The 19,365-nt window shown below is 41.5% G+C and overlaps 3 protein-coding genes across 8 annotated transcripts; all 3 read right to left on the bottom strand.

Moving 5' to 3' along the window:
- Positions 1-82: 82 nt before the first annotated feature.
- On the bottom strand, positions 83-9,213 carry dnajb2 (DnaJ heat shock protein family (Hsp40) member B2). 6 transcript variants are annotated; one of them, XM_054787746.1, is made up of 12 exons: positions 8,957-9,213; positions 8,306-8,391; positions 7,203-7,311; positions 6,118-6,227; positions 5,914-5,967; positions 5,399-5,515; positions 4,824-4,898; positions 4,100-4,223; positions 2,828-2,898; positions 2,460-2,756; positions 408-476; positions 83-335 (listed from the first exon to the last, which is right to left on the bottom strand). In XM_054787746.1, the coding sequence occupies exons 3-11, from the start codon at positions 7,265-7,267 to the stop codon at positions 448-450; spliced, it is 942 nt and encodes a 313-aa protein (XP_054643721.1). In that variant the 5' UTR covers positions 7,268-7,311; positions 8,306-8,391; positions 8,957-9,213; the 3' UTR covers positions 83-335; positions 408-447. The 6 variants fall into 6 exon arrangements, with proteins under 6 accessions (XP_054643721.1, XP_054643720.1, XP_054643722.1 ...); XM_054787745.1 differs by having other exon boundaries at positions 8,344-8,391; XM_054787747.1 differs by having other exon boundaries at positions 7,203-7,299; positions 8,344-8,391.
- A 959-nt stretch (positions 9,214-10,172) lies between these two features.
- LOC129187919 (tubulin alpha chain) lies at positions 10,173-13,219 on the bottom strand. Its single transcript, XM_054787742.1, has 4 exons — positions 13,053-13,219; positions 11,585-11,807; positions 11,352-11,500; positions 10,173-11,273 (listed from the first exon to the last, which is right to left on the bottom strand). The coding sequence occupies exons 1-4, from the start codon at positions 13,053-13,055 to the stop codon at positions 10,296-10,298; spliced, it is 1,353 nt and encodes a 450-aa protein (XP_054643717.1). The 5' UTR covers positions 13,056-13,219; the 3' UTR covers positions 10,173-10,295.
- Positions 13,220-15,258: 2,039 nt separating this feature from the next.
- On the bottom strand, positions 15,259-17,797 carry LOC129187920 (tubulin alpha chain-like). Its single transcript, XM_054787743.1, has 4 exons — positions 17,657-17,797; positions 17,362-17,584; positions 17,143-17,291; positions 15,259-17,068 (listed from the first exon to the last, which is right to left on the bottom strand). The coding sequence occupies exons 1-4, from the start codon at positions 17,657-17,659 to the stop codon at positions 16,094-16,096; spliced, it is 1,350 nt and encodes a 449-aa protein (XP_054643718.1). The 5' UTR covers positions 17,660-17,797; the 3' UTR covers positions 15,259-16,093.
- Between the last annotated feature and the right edge of the window lie 1,568 nt (positions 17,798-19,365).

Raw genomic sequence — 19,365 nt, 5'->3', positions numbered from 1 at the left:
AAAACCATGGGAGTCTTGGTGTGTTTATGCCTCAAAGTAAACGCAGCAGACAGAGTCTGAAGGAAATGCTTTATTTCCCTCTTGAAGATAATCTTATATGTTAAAATAATTTTGGTATTAACTTATAATTGTTGAGATACATTTTCTCGTAGCCTGTAGATGTTTTTTTCTCTTCACAAAATTCGTTACAACACAGCACGAATCGTTCGATTCAGAGATGATCCAAGCAAATTCCAGTCGTTCCCCCTTCATTCACAGACATCCATACTGTACAGTATAAAGCAGACTTTTGTAACCAGTACAAACCATGGTGAGCAGAGAGACAGATCATGGGCCTGTAGAAGTAGAAATTTGATTTATGAAGACAAATGAATCAAGGCATGTGAATCAAATGATGCACACTTTACCGAAAGATGGGGAGCATGTTTGCAGCGCGAGCCGATCAGGTTAGCTGGTGAAGGCCTCAAAGTCTGAGTCTGCAATGGTAAGAAAGTTATTTTTTCAAATGTACAAAGAAAGGAAAAAGCAAAAATATTGCCAAGATCAGAAGAGTTTATCAAAAACTACAATTTTCTCACAAATCTGGATGAAATGAAATATCCAAACTCCTCTTTTGGCTCAACCTTTATTTGTTATTGGTTTTTGAACAAATTGCATCATAGAGACAACAAAACTGACAAGTACAATGAAAAGCATTTACTTTGCGATGATTATCCTGTTCCGCTGATGTTTTGTTCCATGTTTGTCATGACGTTATCCTTTCGAGAAACAGCAAAACGCTGGCAATGTTTAATGTTTATATCATACTGCATATGTGACAAGCGAGTACTACTAAATGTGTCATTTCAGTATTTGTATATAGCAGTGCTTCCCAGACAGCGGGTCACGACAAACACTAAATGAGAACCTCTGGTATCTAGAAATGTTTAAATAGCTTAGGTTTTTGGCACTTATTCACTGAGTCAGCACACAGCATGTTGCTTTCTTGCAAGATAAAACACTACAACCAGTTAACTGTAGTAACTTTTTTTTTTATGCTTTGTCAGGTTTGGCACATCTGCCATTAACGGAGTTACTAAGGCATGCAAAGGCACCAAGAGCATATAAATTGAAACCATTTCTCTCCCCTCATGTTTACATTCAGTTGCAATGCTTGGCACAAAAACAGACAAGTCTGGATCATGTTAAAGCATTTAGCATTTTGTTGTTTCATCAACTGGATCCGTTCTCCTTATTGAGAAACGTATGCAGGATTTATGAGTTAAGTTATTCGCAAAGGAACATGCTCAAATGTTCAATGTCTCAACGGTGAGTTTTGGACGATGAGAACGTCTTTAATAAACCACACTTGCGTTGTGTCCGTTAGGAATGGAATACTTTCCCACTCTGTTCTGGATGGGTTGTGCAACATGTATGTGCTTATCTACAACAGAGCGATAACACAATCACAAGACCTTTCATTTGGAACAAAGGCACCCTGTTCTTTTTAATTAAACACACACACACACAAAGTTTCATTATGAGTCACCCTTCTGTTGCCTGGCTGAGACGCCCAGCTCTCTTAGCCAGGATTAGGTGAAACCAGATCAGACCAATACACCAACAAACAATTAACGGGAAGTTCCCTGATCATTGAGACCACCTCCACAGCTGGCTTATGAGGAAGAGGAACTCAATTTCACTTTAGAGACAGCTTGGGCCTCGCTAGACCTTGGCTGTTGGGCTGACCATTCTCTCCAGTGCTGGCATTACAATTGCTTGTATCTACTGTAAACCTTACTTGAGACTCTTAGCATTATTTCACAGCTAGTAGAACAAAAGAATCCGGGTAGACTTCACCCTGCTAAGAAGGCATGTCCAAGCATGATCCTTTATGCTGGACTGGGCTGCATGTGTCAGATTTCTGATACTCTCCTCAAAGATGAGTCAGATGCTACAAATACTACAGCACGGTCTCAACTGACCCAAAAACACACATGCATGCAAAAAAGGATGCCTTTTCTCACACATGCGCACACACACACACACACCTGGAAAACCCCGTCTCTTGTTGAACTGAACTTTTTGAACGAGAATTTGGCAAATCTGCACGGATTTATCAAGAATCTTTAGTGTTTATGTGCATGCAACATGTAACGCTGTCGGATATTTCACACCTTGAGATCAGGTTGATCTCCTGACGTACAAAAACATAAGGCTGCTCAATCAAACTCACACAGTGCTGCATTAGCAAACAAGGCACAAACACTTTTTCTTTTTCACACTACCATCGCTGCTCTGTATGGCAGGGCCTTGGGCCATCGCGTCTCCAGGCTCTGAATCCATTCCCACATGATCCTCTCTCTCCCCTTCAACCCTTTTGCCACTAGTGCCTGTGTTTGGATTTTGTGTCTCAACTACCCCGCCTCCTGTGTGGCCACCAGCTCTGTCAATCACAGCCCTGACCCCTCCCCCGGCACCTGATATGAAGTCGGGAGCAGCTGTTCTCTGCTGGGCTTCCATTTCTGACAAGCTACACGCCAGTGCCATCTGCAGATCTTCATCGTCCTCATCTTGCTCGCCGGCGTCAATGCCTCCGTAGTGGTAGAAGGGGGTGGCGCTAAATGAACGGTGCGTGCCTGCAGAATGTGAACCGGACCGGGTTCTTCCAGCGTCGACGGGTGATCTGTTTTGGATTGAAGGATTTGACGATGTTTGATGAGGCAGGCCCTCTCGTTTGCTCAGCTCCAGTGCAAGGGCCATGTCATCCTCCACACCTGGGAAAAACACAATAAAGCCAGTTGGACTTCTTCACGACCAATATGTGAACAATGTGTGATCAATTTACCGTTAATGAGCACAGTCTTCAAGACGCCATCTTCCTCGATCTCTGTTCTTTCCTGTCCGTTCTCTTTAATCCTAAAAGCAAGTACGCATATGAAAAAGTAATTCTGTTGGTGTGTGTTAGCATTTTCTCTTCTTCACAGTATTTAAAGTACAGTGGAACTTCGGTTTTCGTAGGATTCGGTTTTCGACAACAATCACAGCAAAATACGCCCAAGCAGTGCGCCAAGCAAACTAGTCCACAGAATCCAGTGCCCAAACAAAGCATGGTGGTTACTCAGTCTCTGTGAAGAATGGATAGAGTGTGGACACTATAGACAGGTTCCGGCCAAGGAATCCTTTAATCATCTTTATTGTGTGTGTGTGTGTGTGTGTGTGTGTGTGTGTGTGTGTGTGTGTGTGTGTGTGTGTGTGTGTGTGTTGTCATCAACATACAAGTAATGTAAAATGTAATAATAGTTTGTTCCTATGTTTGTTCATATGCACATGTGAATTTAAGAAATAAAACAGTTGATTTTCTAAAAAATGAAACCAATTGGTCGTTCATTATTTAGTGAAATGTTTTATTTTCTCTTGTGTATTATAATTGCTCTTCTTTGTATATATCTTCTCTATCTATCTTTCTATCTTCTATCTTTCTCTATCTTTGGGTACAAGAGCCGGTCCGTGAGGAGCTGAACAGGGTGATCGGGGATCGACAGGTCCAGGTGGAGGACAGGAAGAACCTGTCCTTCACAGACGCAGTCATCCACGAGACCCAGAGGGTGGGCAACATCATCCCCATGGCGCTTCCTTGCAGGACCAGTTGGGATGTCACTATCCAGGGTCGCTTCATTAAGAATTACTCAATCAAAAAAATTCTCAGTTAAATACTCGATTACTAAAATATTGGATAGCTGCAGCCCTATGTGTGTGTGTGGTTAATTTCTTCAGAGAACACACATAGAACAGCATGAATTATTAATTAATATAATTTTGAAAAACTACGATAGTGTACTGCGAAATTCAAAACGCGAACGGGCGAGGCATTACTGTAACTCAATTTCCATTTCTATGGGAACAATTTATTCAAAATTCCAACAAATCGGAAGTCGCCTAGCATCTGGCAACAGATTGCATTCAACCTTAGAGGTTCCACTGTAAATACAAACTGTAACACATTCCACGAGCAATATAAAGAGCTAAAATAAGGATATGAGATAAACAAAAAGAAGATGTAAAATTGCTTTTGGCTTTGCATAGAAGTCATTCTTCACTTTCGGAAAACATTTCTTACTTCTTGGTGGTAGTGCGTTTGCCGTTTATGATGCGAGTGGACGTAGACACAGACTTGAAATTGCCTCCGCCCATGCTGCCCATGTCAGGAAAACCACCCATGGACGAAAATGATGTAAATTCAGCTGAAGAAGAAGTAGAACAGAGAAAAGAGGGCTTAGAATTTGGACATTTTCTTATACAGGTGGTCCTCGGTTTATGGTGTTCCTTGTTACGATGTTCCATGGTTACGTACGTGCTCCCATAAATCAATTAAAAACTTAATTTTGGTCCACTGACATGAGACTTGCTCGGGACCTAGTTACAGGGGGGCACGGTGGATGAAGGTGCACTCCACAGAGTGTGTGCCTCATTTGCAACTACACTGAGTAAGGATAACATTACTTATTAGTTAACTCTTTCAACTTCATTAACTCTCCCAAGCGTAAAGCAGGATCTCCTGGAAGAAAAGGAATTGAAAAGCTCAGAGAGAGGAGAAACACCCACTAATATTGGCCGCACTTTTGAAACTTAACCACTCGACCATCCTTAAGGATAATGACCATATCCTTGAGAATGTTAAAGGATCTGCTCCTATGAAAGCACAGTAATAACTAAGCAGCGTGTTGGTCGAGAGGGAAAGGTTGCTTGTGTCGTGGCTGGAAGGCCATAATCAAGTGGTTCGTAACCCGAGGACCACCTGTATTTTGTAATATACAACAATGTGATATGTGTGCAAAGTTCACCTCCTGCTGAAGGGAACGAAAAGAACCGACTGGGCCCCATGCGGGAAGACGGACCGCCAAATGATGAGAATTCATCTAAGGAAAAATAGAGACAGCAATGAACAAATTGTACAAACTGCTTTGCTGCTTCCACAATTTTGTCCCTGCAAAATAACATATTTAGAAATGGTAAAAAGACACTTTCATTGTCCATTATGTCAAACATCCCTCAGTCAATACACACTAAAATCCCTTTAGAATAACTGCTTCTTTACGGTGTGCATCTATTTTAACAGTAAATGTTATTTTATCAATTTTATCAAAATAATTATTTAGCTGACTTGTATGTACATTTTTTCATACACTCATTATTGCTGCTATAAATAAAAAGTATCCTTAAACACTTACAACTGTTACCATGACTGGTTAGCTCCACTTTTGAGATTAGATGGGAGATGGCAGCATAAACCCCTGCACAATGTTTTTATTCTTTGTTACATTTGCCTTTATTGTTATTATTTCATGTGCAAACAATTTTAAGAAAGTACATTTTGGCCAACCAGGGAACAGGCATTCCCTTTCATTATGTGACTAACCAAAGAAGCTGGCGAAAGGATCCTGGCCTCCAAAAAACTCTCGGAAAACCTCATCTGGGCTGCGGAATGTGAAGTTGAACCCTGGGAAATCTGAAGGAAAGTCTGGGCTGTATGAGCCTGAATGGAAAGAAAATGGCACAACATTAATAAAACAACATGGGCAAAAGAAAAACAAAACCAGTAATTGAGAAGGCAAAAGAGTTACGAGCAGGGCCGCCCCTGGCCATATGGGGGCCCTAAGCAGAATTTTATTCATATATGTTTTTGGAGTAATACCAATTGTGCAAAATAACATATTAACAGATTTTGGAACCAATACCCTTTACCTTAAAAGTTAGCAGCTGTACCATTACACTATCAATTCTACTAGGTCATTATCTTTTCTCTCTGTTCTGCTACTTCCAGTGCGTGTTCTGCATTAGCTGTCCTGGTTAAGAAGTAGAAGTACTGTATCATAACATCAGAGATCCCAAAGGGGGTAAAGGAGGCAACAAGCCCTTTTATCTACAGTATACCTGAGTGTCTCATTCTATCACTTCCATATCTGTCATAGGCGTCACGTTTACTCTCTGCACAAGAGAACACAAATCATCAGTGAAAGTCATAATATGTCTCATACACACAAACAACAAAAACAAAGAAGTGAAACCACATGAGGATTTTTAGTCACAGATATACAGTATGACATGACCCGCATGTCAACATGCTCCAAGACTTACGGTCAGAGAGCACTTCATATGCCTCCGCCACTTCCTTAAACTTCTTTTCCGCTTCCTCTTTATTGTCTGGATTTTTGTCAGGATGCCATTTTAGTGCCAGTTTCCTATAGCTGAGGTCATACAAAAACACAAAGATTACTGTTGTAGTACTGTTTGAGTACTGTTTTATTAATACCTCAAACAGACAGTCAAAATTGAACATTATCTTTTTGATACAACAAGGGTGTTCAAAGTGTGCCCCGTGGCTATATTTTTTATTTTTTATAATTTAACAAGAAAGAATGGGAAAAAAGTTGTTTTTAAAGTTGTAACATTATAAGAGGCTTTATTTATATTTATTTCATTATATACTGTATATCTATCTATCTATGTATCTATCTATCTATCTATCTATCTATCTATCTATCTATCTCTCTCTCTCTCTCTCTCTCTCTCTCTCTCTCTCTCTATATATATATATATATATACACACACACACACTGTATATATACACAATTGTGGCCTGCAGTTGTTTTTTTTTATTGGCCAGCAGCACATCCTAAAAATATAATTGAACAAGAAAAACTACAAAAAAAATTGATATAAAAAAAACCCAGCAAAAATGAAAAACATCAGCAGTAATTTTGCAAGAATAAAGTCAAAATATTAACAGAAAAAAGTAGTTAGCTAGCATAAAGTTAAAAAAAGATGTTATTTTTAAAAAGTCATAATATTATGAGTGCCAACAAAACAACAAATAAAATTGTAATTTTTTTAAATTAGGTTGCAGAAAGTTATAATTTTACGAGAGTACAGTAAAAAAATTATAGGAATAAAGTCATAATTATGAAAAACTTTACAAGAAGAAAATTGAAATAGTTGGAAAGTTAAAAAAAAAAATTAAATGGAAAAAAAGCTGTAATATTCCGAGAATGCAGTTGTATTTTAATGAGAAAAAAATGGCAATTAGATGAGAATAAACTTGTAATATTATGAGGAAAAATAATATACTTTTAGTAGCATAGAGAGAGAAAGAAAAAGCATTTTGTGACATCGCGCTTTTTTACAACGAGTCTTAACATTTGAGAAGACGCAGGGATACTCACGCCTTCTTGATGTCATCCTGAGAGGCTGTTTTGGATACTCCTAAGATGTTGTAGTAATCCACCATGTCGCCTCCTGTCACCCCTCTCGACGCCGCTCCTGGGATGGAATCTAGGACAGTTTTATTTGGAACAATGTCAAGGATGAACTTTGATAGGACAAACATGCATTCTACCATCATTGAAATAACAAAATATGACTATGTGGAATTCAAACGGCAGATTAGGAGATGAATGCAGTAGTTATGCATGCAACTTTTGTCATTTGTCATAAGATCAACGTGACTCACGGATGACTCCCACATCTGACTACAATGTTTCCTGTTAGTTTATTCAAAATAAAAGACAGGAACTGTTTATTGCATCATGTATTTATTTGGTAATCAAGTCCAAGCGGTCACGAAAGGTGAAGATTTTCACCACGGAAGCAGAGATCCAGACATGCAGGGCACCTCCACAAGCCCGGGTAGTGTGCATTACCCCCGTCGTGTGGAAGAGTACAAGACATCTCTACAAGCATGTCATGACGAGCAACACTTCGCCTTCCCGGTGAAATATGCAAACCAGGGGTGTTCAAAGTGAAGCCCGGGGGCCATTTGCAGACCATGGCTCGTTTTTTTATGGGCCTGTGGCACATTGTGGAAATAAAACACCAAAAAAACAGCAATTAAAAAAAAAATAGAGCAAAAAGGAATAATGTAACAAGAAACTGCTGAAATGTTGATACTAATAACTAATAACAACACAAAGATTTGTTTTTAGATAAAAGTATAACAGGGTTTGTTTTTTTAGCCATTTTAAAAATGTGCATGCAAATGTGTCTAATAAATATCCCTATTTCTGTATCTCATTAAAAAAAGTTGAATATACAGTATAGTAAAAAACTGTTGCACGCTCTAATTAGCAAATGAGCGACAAGAACTTCCTGAGTCTTTAACTGGTCTCTTAGTTCTGAACTAAACTCCTGAAGTCAAATAACTTTTTCACGATATTCCAATTTATTGACATGCACCAAGGCATGTAAGCCTTATTATTGCACAATTTTGCACAACAGTTTTTTTTGTTGTATACATGTAAGAGTATTATTTGTATTATTATAGTATTGCCTGTGAATGGCTGGCGACCAGTCCAGGGTGTACCCCACCTGTCGCCCGAAGTCAGCTGGGATAGGCTCCAGCATGCCCCCGCAACCCTAAAGAGGAGAAGCGGTATAGAAAATGGATGGATGGATTATAGTATTGCTTATTATTATTGCCGTTTTCACTGGTGTCCGATTGCACTCCACTAATAATAGTTTAGTAACTTACAGGATTGCCCATGTGAGAGTGGTTATACTGTAGTTTAAACAGTTCCCACCAAACACTATAATTAAAAGTACTCTCAATCAAAACGTGACATCATTTACTCAGTAGAGTCAGATTTTTTTTATCCTTTGAAATTAAATGTATCTCAATACAAACAATCGCAAGAGCACAAGTATGATTTGACTATTTTATCCCGTCAGACTTTCATGCCAACTGACGACCAGCACTGAGTGGGGGTTTCCAAAGTGATGGTAAAGCCCTGAACGCAACACCGAGGCCCCTGGGAGCAGCATTAGTGTATTTCCAGAGCAATGGCGTCCCACTCACACAAACCTGTACACGTTGTCTACTTGAGCCTACAAATATTAGTCTAAGTTGGTGTTTTGATGACACACACGTACAAAAGTTAAAAGGCAAATAGCTGTCCCCCCCCTAGCGTGTAACCTGACCTACCGTGTCCGCCTGTCAGAAGCGGCCGTTGTTGACAGAGAGATAGCGGTGTCTCTTGAAGAGTCTCCTCCCTAAAATGTCTCTCCACCGCCCCCTCAGCATGGAAGACAGCCTTTCGGTACTCTCCACCGGTGGCAAGGTGGGGGAAACCTGCGGTTCTTAGGCCGCGTTTCGTCTTTGTGTGCTGTCTAAACTGTGCGCATTACGTCACAATCAGCTGAGAGAAGAAATAGAGCGTCGAGAACATGCCGGAGTTTGGATACGTCATTAGACACGCCCATTCTACTGCCGCGTTCCATGAAACTCGTACATCTCGATATCAGACCGCCGTAGGTGAAATAAGGCGCAAGAGAGTGGGACAGCATGCAAATAGTTTACTAATAGTTACTTATCAGGAGTGCATCAGGAGTGCCCCTGCTGATGCCGAAAGGAGACCTAAATAGTGTAATAGTCCAATAGCCAAAACATCGCTGACTTTAGTATAATTCTCATAATGCCCCACTTTTGAATGTTCCAACGCAACATACTTTAGCTCATAATTCCCTGTTGCGCAAATGTAATTGACGAAATGATACACAGAACACTTAAGGTAGAATCACGTTGGAAACCTAAAATGCGAATCACTAAATGCACCTGTAAATTACCACGAGTTAATGAGTCACTGTAACTAGTCACCCTAAAATTTCTGCCTGAAAATAACCTTTCAACCATTGCAGGAAATCTCCCATGGCACTTGCGAGTTTCGTTTCTCTACAGCAGGTGGCGACGTTGTCCGCGGGACGTTGAGGAAGCAATGACACTGTTGCTTTCATAAAATAATTTTCAGGTTTTCATATCAGACTAAGACTCAACGCAAAATACATACAGTATATATCGTTCATCACGGTATGCAGAAGCTTGTTTCAAAGGTCATTGTCCTCTTTCAAACAAATTAAAAAGCATAAGTTTTAAAATCATTCAAAGAGCTTGAAACTTTCAAATAAAAAGTGTCGGTATCTAGTTGTATATTGGCAAAACCGAACCTTCAATTGCTTGACACTGCATTTGCAGTACCGCCCACGGCCACTGGATAGACCATGACTCCACCTGGTGGATTACAGAGAAAACTACATGTGCAAAGTGTCATTTCTGAAAGCTCTAAGTTATGCATGTATACAACAGTAGTATGTAGAAATCCTGTAATTCTACATTTAAAAGCTTTTAATAATCACACATTAAAACTGTTTGAGATCTTTTATTAATACTGACAAGTCACCACCACAGGTCATCGCATGTTGGGAATCTGCAACATCACTGAAAACTTCTGGGATGTGAGAGAGCAAAGCTTGGGTGATTTAACAGATCAATACTCCTCTCCCTCTTCTTCATCCTCCCCAATGCTGTCAGTACCGACTTCTTCATAATCCTTCTCCAGGGCAGCCATGTCCTCTCTGGCCTCGGAGAACTCTCCCTCCTCCATTCCCTCCCCTACATACCAGTGCACAAAGGCCCTCTTGGCGTACATTAGGTCAAACTTGTGATCCAAACGGGCCCAGGCCTCTGCGATGGCTGTGGTGTTGCTCAGCATGCACACAGCCCTCTGCACTTTGGCCAGATCGCCCCCAGGAACCACTGTTGGAGGCTGGTAGTTGATGCCCACCTTGAAGCCTGTGGGACACCAGTCCACAAACTGGATGGTGCGTTTGGTCTTGATGGCGGCAATGGCGGAGTTGACGTCTTTGGGCACCACATCACCGCGATACAGAAGACAGCAAGCCATGTATTTACCATGACGAGGATCACACTTCACCATCTGGTTGGCTGGCTCAAAGCAGGCGTTGGTGATGTCAGCCACAGAGAGTTGCTCATGGTAGGCTTTCTCAGCGGAAATGACTGGGGCATATGTGGCCAGAGGGAAGTGGATACGAGGGTAGGGCACCAGGTTGGTCTGGAACTCTGTCAGGTCGACATTCAGGGCTCCGTCAAAGCGAAGAGAGGCTGTGATAGATGACACTATTTGACCAATGAGCCTGTTCAGGTTAGTATAGGTTGGCCTTTCAATATCGAGGTTCCTGCGACAGATGTCATAGATAGCTTCGTTGTCCACCATGAATGCACAGTCGGAGTGCTCCAGAGTGGTGTGAGTTGTCAGAATGGAGTTGTAAGGCTCTACAACAGCTGTGGAAACCTGGGGGGCTGGGTAGACGGCAAATTCAAGCTTGGATTTCTTGCCATAATCAACAGACAGTCTCTCCATGAGGAGGGAGGTGAAACCAGAGCCGGTGCCTCCACCAAAGGAATGGAAGATGAGGAAACCTTGCAAACCAGTGCACTGATCAGCCTGAAAGAAGAAATTAACACTTCCTTTAAATCACTTATTTTCCACACAGATCTGTCCTTATCTAAAAATTAAGCTGACCAGCTTACGAGTCCTGTCCAGAACCAGATCAATGATCTCCTTGCCAATGGTGTAGTGACCACGGGCGTAGTTGTTAGCAGCATCCTCCTTCCCCGTGATCAACTGCTCTGGGTGGAACAGCTGGCGGTAGGTTCCTGTACGCACCTCATCTTTGGGGGGGAAAAAAAAAAAAAAAAAAAGTTAAAATTTGACAATTACACCCTCCCAAGTACTGAACCTCCAAGTTCACTAACCAATGACAGTTGGTTCCAGATCAACAAAGATGGCCCTAGGAACATGCTTCCCAGCTCCCGTCTCACTGAAGAAAGTATTGAATGAGTCATCTCCTCCTCCAATAGTTTTGTCAGAGGGCATCTGTCCATCTGGCTGGATGCCATGTTCCAGGCAGTACAGCTCCCAGCATGCATTGCCCATCTGGGCTCCGGCTTGGCCGACGTGCATGGAGATACATTCACGCTAGATGGAAGAGACAGGGTCAATTAATAAGAGGGCTGCACCAAAAATAAAAAAAAATAATAAAAAAAAAAAATCAGAGATACCAACATGTAGTCTATTTCATAATTACAAATACATTTTGACACAAAATGGCCAGTCCAAAACAAAATGGCTGACTTCCTGTTCAAGAATATGACTCGTTGAGCTGTTTTGTGCATCCTGTCATGACAGACCTCTCCACCAGATTTGGTAACAATCTGTGAAACCAGCTTTTTGTTGCCCGAAACAAGATCTTGTTTGTGGACCCATTTTGGTGTCATTACCAGGGTTTGAATGGAAAAGTCGCTCATCAAATCCAGTTCCAAATGAGACTTATTCAAAATATAAACATTGTGTAACCAAACTGACTTAAACGTGAGACTTTCTGATCATGTAGCCCCCCCCCCCAAGGATGTGGCCCTGAACAACCACATAGTTTATGTAATTTTTTTTATTTTATGCAGTATCTCACAGCCATAGACACACACCTTTTGATTTTCAGTATGCAGCCCTCAGTGGAAAAGTCTCAACACCCCTGCACTTTAGGGTCTGTTTATTAAATACATGGTGAATTGATGAAGGAAAATTCCAATAGAAAGTTGTGGAAATCAGGACAGCAGCCCTCAATACACATCACTGGTGTCCCTCCCATGTGTGGCGTGGCCTGTCCCTTCCCCCACCCTTTCCAGCCATAGTGCTGTGTAATCCTCAGGATGTGCTGCCCCTCTTTCCCAAATGAAAAAAAAATGGCCAGCTGAAAAACGGCGGCTATGTAATTTATGACTCCAGATCACTCTTTCCCCCCACCGTGTTATTTCTATCAATCCACCCACTGCCACGATTACATGTATGGACGCCATGATCAGATATCGTGGATTATTATAGTACACCAAATTACGCGGAAGCAGCTTTAATGTATTTCTTGTGCACCAAACACGTGTAAAAATGTAAAAACATTGTAAAAATATTTAACCTAGTTTATGACAGTTATTTTTTTTCCCCACACTTAACACCTTATCATTTAGTTCCGTTAGCCAACAACGACTGTCCCAAAAGGGAGTAACGGTACTTTTTGTCCCTGTAACGGTTCAGGTTAGCAGAGGCCTTGCTAGCATGACATAGCCGTACCTCTGCCGGCTAACCTCGATGGCGCCAAGAAAGAGAACCCGTAGTGCCGGGACAATGCAAAGTTTCCCGACGACGTCACCAAGTCATGCGGTTACTCACCATTTTTGTCTGCTTGTCCTTCGAACGACGTGGAGGATTCAGACACAAGGCAAAAGTGCGGAGGTAGGGGGGAGTCAGAGTTTATATATGTGGGGAAGTGGCAGAGGAGGAGGAGGAGGACCGGCTGGAGACCTCAGCCGGCAGCTGCATTGATTGCTCATTGGCAGAGAGGAACAGCCATTGTTTGTGGTGGTGGTGGAGGGGACGCACCCAAAACTGTATAAACTTTATACATTTTTCTTATTATCTTTCATTTTAGTACAGATTCTGAAGTAATTGTAACGGAGTAACTAAGTAAAAGTAACTTTGTCCTCACATTTCTCCATCTGTGTACAAGTATGACTGTTTTGGGGAATATTGACAGTGACCCACATGCAGTAGAAATATACATTAAGTACAGTGTTAAGTAAGTGCAGCAATGAAATATGAATTGACAGTAATCTTTTCTTTTTTAATCTTTTCTTTTCTTTTTTTCTCCCTAAAATACCCTCTGGCAAAGACGAACGGTCTTATTTTTGGCATTCAGAGATAGTCCAGGGTTTCCAATGTGCGGCGTGGGGGGTATTTCGCAGCTAATTGCTAATTTTTGCTTTGACTGCGGCACATTCTACAAAAATGACAAAAAACACACACAACCAAAATGATAATTGGGGAAGGGGGCAGGGCAAAAAGGCCACTTGTAAGAAGACAAACGAAACAATTTAAATGTTGACGCTAATAACCCACATTTTTTTCATTGAAATATACAGTCAAATCTCGGTTTTTGTACATCCCAATTTCATATGATTTTTTAAAATGATAGATTTTGCCTTGATTTTTTTTTTACTCTGTTTCAGTTTTTGTACAATATTGCGCGTTACAATATTGGAAGTGAATAAATGTATTGCAGTCGATGTGAAATGGACGAGTAGTAGGTTTAATAAGCTTTGCTTCTTTCTACTCGTTTTGGACATGTGCAACTGCGAATTGAACTGTGCCATGTATTCCATTGTAACTTGTCTGCATGTTCAAATTAAATTAAACCATTACCATAACAAAGTAGTCCGTTTGCTCTGTACTGTATCCTTCTGCGGAATCAAGTGCCCAAACAAAACACCCTACGTGTTGCTGACTCGCCCTCCGTGCATTTTTTTTTATTGCGGCTGCTGAATAACCCGCTGTGGGCCCAAAGAATGTTGCAATTGCCAGCATTTTGATAAAGATGAGAAACACTATTGAATTTGATCTTGCCAGGATGTCCGGGAAGTTCACATCAACGATAAGTTCCATCCATTTGCCATTTAGAATTATTTCACATTGTTTTCTCCATGTAAAACTGTAATTATTTTGAATAAAATTTATTTTTCCTTCATATTTTGGTCTGGAACGGATGAATTTGATTTACATTATTTTCTATAGGAAAAATTGGCTTGGTGTTTGTACGTTTTGGTTTTCGTCAGATGTCTTGGAATGAATTAATAACAAAAAAAACAGGTCCCGCTGTATATACAGTGGATCATCGCGAATTCGTGATGCAGTATTCACAGCAAATTCACAGATTATGGGGGTAATTTTTTTTCTTCATTTTTTCCGAAAATTTCCACAAAAAACACATGCAGTTCACCATAGGTCAAACTGACAGCACGCTCACTCACCCCTTTGGTCCGAGTACAAAAATACCAATGCGAATTGTAAGCCATTCTATTTAAAAAAAAAAAAAATTATTCCACACTCTTGCCCAAACAGTCAAAGTTTGGGCAAGTTAGCAAACAACAGAGGAGACATGATGGTGCTGATTTTAAAATAATGGTGATCAGTGATGTGCAGCGTGTTCTGATAGGGTCCAGTCAATGACGATGGCAACGACATCATGGTACCATCCTGATATCTTCCCTGTACTGCTCACAGCCAGTAGAGAGAATGTTTAGGTGATATGTTGTGTTTAATTTAACCACCTCAATCTTATCTTTCTGTGACATTTCAACCTGGTACAATTTCTTGAATGATCTTAACATGTTTGTGCATTTGCCAGTCACATGCTATACTGCATGCCAATTTAACATCTGTACATGCTAAACGTGTTTTTTGTATGAAATTCTATATATCAAAAAACAAAGACACATTTTTAATCTACAATCTTTATTATTTGTCATAAGCTGTCACATGCTCAAATGATCATTTTTAAAAAGTATTTACCAATAACATATACAAGGATTGTTAACTTGGACCATGAAAGAGTTAATGCTGAGGAAACCACCCCATCAATTTGCACTGCCTGCAGAGAAATGCACTTTGACCCATTTGTAGATGATCACACCCTCACACAGAGCGAGCAGACACACTAGAGCAGTTCACAACTACGGCACCCTTGGATCAGTTTGAAAGTACTGTAGGGCGGAGGGGGACAGCCGTTGTTTTATCGACTTTGTTTGGGTCATTTAGATGGCTCGCCACCCCTGCATGAGACGGGATCTTTTACTGGTGTTGTATTAACAGGGAGAACGATTTCAGTAAACAAAACCTGTTTCAGTGACAATAGGCACCTTATTTGTGAACCTGTACTTTCAAGTGAACAAAGGAAACTACAGTTTTAAAGTATTTTTAAAGAATACATGATCTTTGACAAACATAGATGTAAAAAATTATATTAACTATACAGCTGAAGTGAGTTTCTTTCAGTTATTCAACCGTTCCCTTATCACTGAGTTGTACTGTAAGATAAGATCAGTGGGATTCAGTTGTTGCTCTAGTGGTGCTACACAAAAAACACCAGACAGGGCGTTAGTCGTTCATTCTCTCACTCTAGCGCTCTCACAGAGTCACAGCTGAATGGTATATAGAAACTGACATTGGAGCCCTTTCATAACTTACATTCCACATGTGTGGGGATAGTGGGGGAGGTGCACAAAAGAGAGTCTGACACGGGACAAAGAAAGGATCTTTGGAGGTTCTAACTAACAAATCTATCACTTGTCGTCTTAATCGAAAACCTCGACTAAACCATCTAATTTGTGCCAATATCCACTGTACTACTTGTGTCTACTTGTCTTTGGCTCTTTGGGTCAATATTCCTCTCCTTCATCCTCATCTCCCATGTAGTCTGTACCCACCTCTTCATAATCCTTCTCCAGGGCAGCCATGTCCTCTCTGGCCTCGGAGAACTCTCCCTCCTCCATTCCCTCCCCTACATACCAGTGCACAAAGGCCCTCTTGGCGTACATTAGGTCAAACTTGTGATCCAAACGGGCCCAGGCCTCAGCGATGGCTGTGGTGTTGCTCAGCATGCACACAGCCCTCTGCACTTTGGCCAGATCGCCCCCAGGAACCACTGTTGGAGGCTGGTAGTTGATCCCCACCTTGAAACCTGTGGGACACCAGTCCACAAACTGGATGGTGCGTTTGGTCTTGATGGCGGCAATGGCGGAGTTGACGTCTTTGGGCACCACATCGCCGCGATACAGAAGACAGCAGGCCATGTATTTGCCATGACGAGGATCACACTTCACCATCTGGTTGGCTGGCTCAAAGCAGGTATTGGTGATGTCGGCAACAGAGAGTTGCTCATGGTAGGCTTTCTCAGCGGAAATTACTGGGGCATATGTGGCCAGAGGGAAGTGGATACGAGGGTAGGGCACCAGGTTGGTCTGGAACTCTGTCAGGTCGACATTCAGGGCTCCGTCAAAGCGAAGAGAGGCTGTGATAGATGACACTATTTGACCAATGAGCCTGTTCAGGTTAGTATAGGTTGGCCTTTCAATATCGAGGTTCCTGCGACAGATGTCATAGATAGCTTCGTTGTCCACCATGAATGCACAGTCGGAGTGCTCCAGTGTGGTGTGAGTTGTCAGAATGGAGTTGTAGGGCTCCACAACTGCTGTGGAAACCTGGGGGGCTGGGTAGATAGCAAACTCAAGCTTGGACTTTTTACCATAATCAACAGACAGTCTCTCCATGAGGAGGGAAGTGAAACCAGAGCCGGTGCCTCCACCAAAGGAATGGAAGATGAGGAAACCTTGCAAACCAGTGCACTGATCAGCCTGAAAGAAGAAATTAACACTTTCTAATCACTTGTTTTCACACAGATTTGTCTTTATCTAAAAATTAAGCTTACCAGCTTGCGAGTCCTATCCAGAACCAGATCAATGAACTCCTTGCCAATGGTGTAGTGACCACGAGCATAGTTGTTGGCAGCATCTTCCTTCCCAGTGATCAACTGCTCTGGGTGGAACAGCTGGCGGTAGGCACCTGTACGCACCTCATCTGGACAAAAAGAAAACTTTTCAGAATAATGACAACAATCCATTAACTAAAAGTCCAGTCAAGCACCAACCGATGACAGTGGGCTCCAGGTCGACAAAGATGGCTCTTGGGACATGTTTTCCGGCTCCCGTCTCACTGAAAAAGGTGTTGAATGAGTCATCTCCACCCCCAAATGTCTTATCAGAAGGCATTTGTCCATCTGGCTGGATACCATGTTCCAAACAGTAAAGTTCCCAACATGCATTGCCAATCTGAGCCCCAGCTTGGCCCACGTGTATGGAAATACATTCACGCTGCAAAGAGAGAGCTCAGTCAAGTACAGCAAGCATATTAGGATTTGTTTGATTATTGTGTCATTACATTACCATAGCTGATCTCTCTTCTCCGACGTTCAGGTGTCAGTAAGAAGATGAACTTCTTGTGCCACTTGTGTTGCACCACTTTATATACCTGCACATTGAGGTGAGCCGTGATTTGATATTAGCTGTAATGAGAGAACCTGCTGATGGGACAATGATAAGCTCATCCGCTCAACAGACAACACAATGCAGAAGGATGTCACCACCCAAGGCATTGTGTGGGTTTTGTCCCGGTGTGTGTATATAGTGTACGCAAATGGGACAGTGTTTGTGCAACTATTATGTTGGCAATGAGGGGAAGATAGTCTATCAGAGTTTCACACAGCAGTTTCAGATGTTTGACCTTAAGATGCTGACAACAGCATAGCAAGTTAAGAAATACCTGTTGCTTTCCGTCATTCATTTGGATAATCAGTTACATGATATTAATGTGGAATCTTTCAGCATAGTCTATGAACTAGAATGGCACTCAGCTGAACACAGACCCCCTCCTATTTACCTCCATCAAGCATGAAAACACAAGGCAAGGGTTGGGCTTTCACCCTTGTTAAATTGTGGTGCATATTGGAATAAAAATGTGACTTGAGGAATATGAACTGCCTGGACAGAAAAAGGTCACCACCTGGATTTAACAACCCAAAGAATGAGGTCACCTGACTACCCAAATATACTGAATGACCAGATTGTTCCATTAACTGTTTTTTTTTTCCTTCCCTAATGGCACGAGCATATTCCAAGATGATAATGCCAGGATTCATCGGGCTCAAATTGCACAAAGGAAACATGCAAAACACTTTCCCATACTCTACTATCAAGTTGGAATGAACTGTCAGACTTCACAAAACACTACAATGTGGAGTATACAGTATACAAGATCAGCACTTAATTCCCTAAGGCTTATTCATCCCTTTGGGAAAGAACATAAACTTGATAGGCTTGACATGAATCACCTAATATGAATACGAATGGCACACATAGCAACTGCCTGAGTGGGGTTTAGCTGCGTAAACACAAAAGTCAGCCAGAAATGTCGACCGTGAGCAAGGCAAAAGGTGGTCTACGTTAGCTGTTATGACAGTCTCCTCATTGCTGTCAGATTTTTATAAAGCTGTTTTGATGAGAAAGGTTTCACATAGGAAGATTTACAATCCTCCACTCAATGTGAGTTTCAGTTGGCCAACAGTAGAGTCACTGACTGTTCAGCTGAGTGAGACAAACTAAACTGTTGATACTGCGCATAGCTTCAGGCAGAGGCCTCCACTGACACCAGGAGTATTTCACACAAGTATTCTAACTGCCAACAGGCATCAGACAATGCAGGACTCTGTAAACTTGTGAGCTACAGCCTTTTGAGAAACATTAAGTCCTTACTGGTCGTCACTGGGTACACTTGTGCAAACAAATCTTTAATTAAGTACAATGTGGCTCATGTGGCTGAATTGCGCCAATACAAGGCACAACCCATGTCGACTCATGAGTGGAACAGAGAATTCTGGAACAGAATTGTCAATTTAAATGATAGCTAATGCCAACTAATACTGGACGCCTCACTCTTGCCATAAAGCTTTTGACCCACTTCTGTTGTTTGAGCATATTGGCCAACGCCCAGAGTCCCAACATCAAGCTATGTTTGAGCGCATAAACGTATTATATTTTATTGTTGTAAGTACTTTCTATCCAAACGGAGGTTTGGAAGTTTCATAAGGACAAAAGTA

Source organism: Dunckerocampus dactyliophorus, chromosome 9, assembly GCF_027744805.1.
Source record: "Dunckerocampus dactyliophorus isolate RoL2022-P2 chromosome 9, RoL_Ddac_1.1, whole genome shotgun sequence".
NCBI lineage: Eukaryota > Metazoa > Chordata > Actinopteri > Syngnathiformes > Syngnathidae > Dunckerocampus > Dunckerocampus dactyliophorus.
The sequence above is the reverse complement of the archived record's forward strand: the minus strand, read 5'-3'. Positions and strand labels throughout refer to the sequence as shown.

Coding starts and splice junctions, on each gene's coding strand:
- dnajb2 (XM_054787746.1), bottom strand. CDS start 7,267: ATGGTGGATTACTACAACATCTTAGGAGTATCCAAAACAGCCTCTCAG. Junction 5,968..6,117: donor ATATGAAGTGCTCTCTGACC/GTAAGTCTTGGA, acceptor TCTCTTGTGCAG/AGAGTAAACGTGACGCCTAT. Junction 4,224..4,823: donor TTCGTTCCCTTCAGCAGGAG/GTGAACTTTGCA, acceptor CTTCTTCTTCAG/CTGAATTTACATCATTTTCG.
- LOC129187919 (XM_054787742.1), bottom strand. Junction 11,501..11,584: donor TCTGGAACCAACTGTCATTG/GTTAGTGAACTT, acceptor TCCCCCCCAAAG/ATGAGGTGCGTACAGGAACC. Junction 11,274..11,351: donor TGGACAGGACTCGTAAGCTG/GTCAGCTTAATT, acceptor TTCTTCTTTCAG/GCTGATCAGTGCACTGGTTT.
- LOC129187920 (XM_054787743.1), bottom strand. Junction 17,292..17,361: donor CCTGGAGCCCACTGTCATCG/GTTGGTGCTTGA, acceptor CTTTTTGTCCAG/ATGAGGTGCGTACAGGTGCC. Junction 17,069..17,142: donor TGGATAGGACTCGCAAGCTG/GTAAGCTTAATT, acceptor TTCTTCTTTCAG/GCTGATCAGTGCACTGGTTT.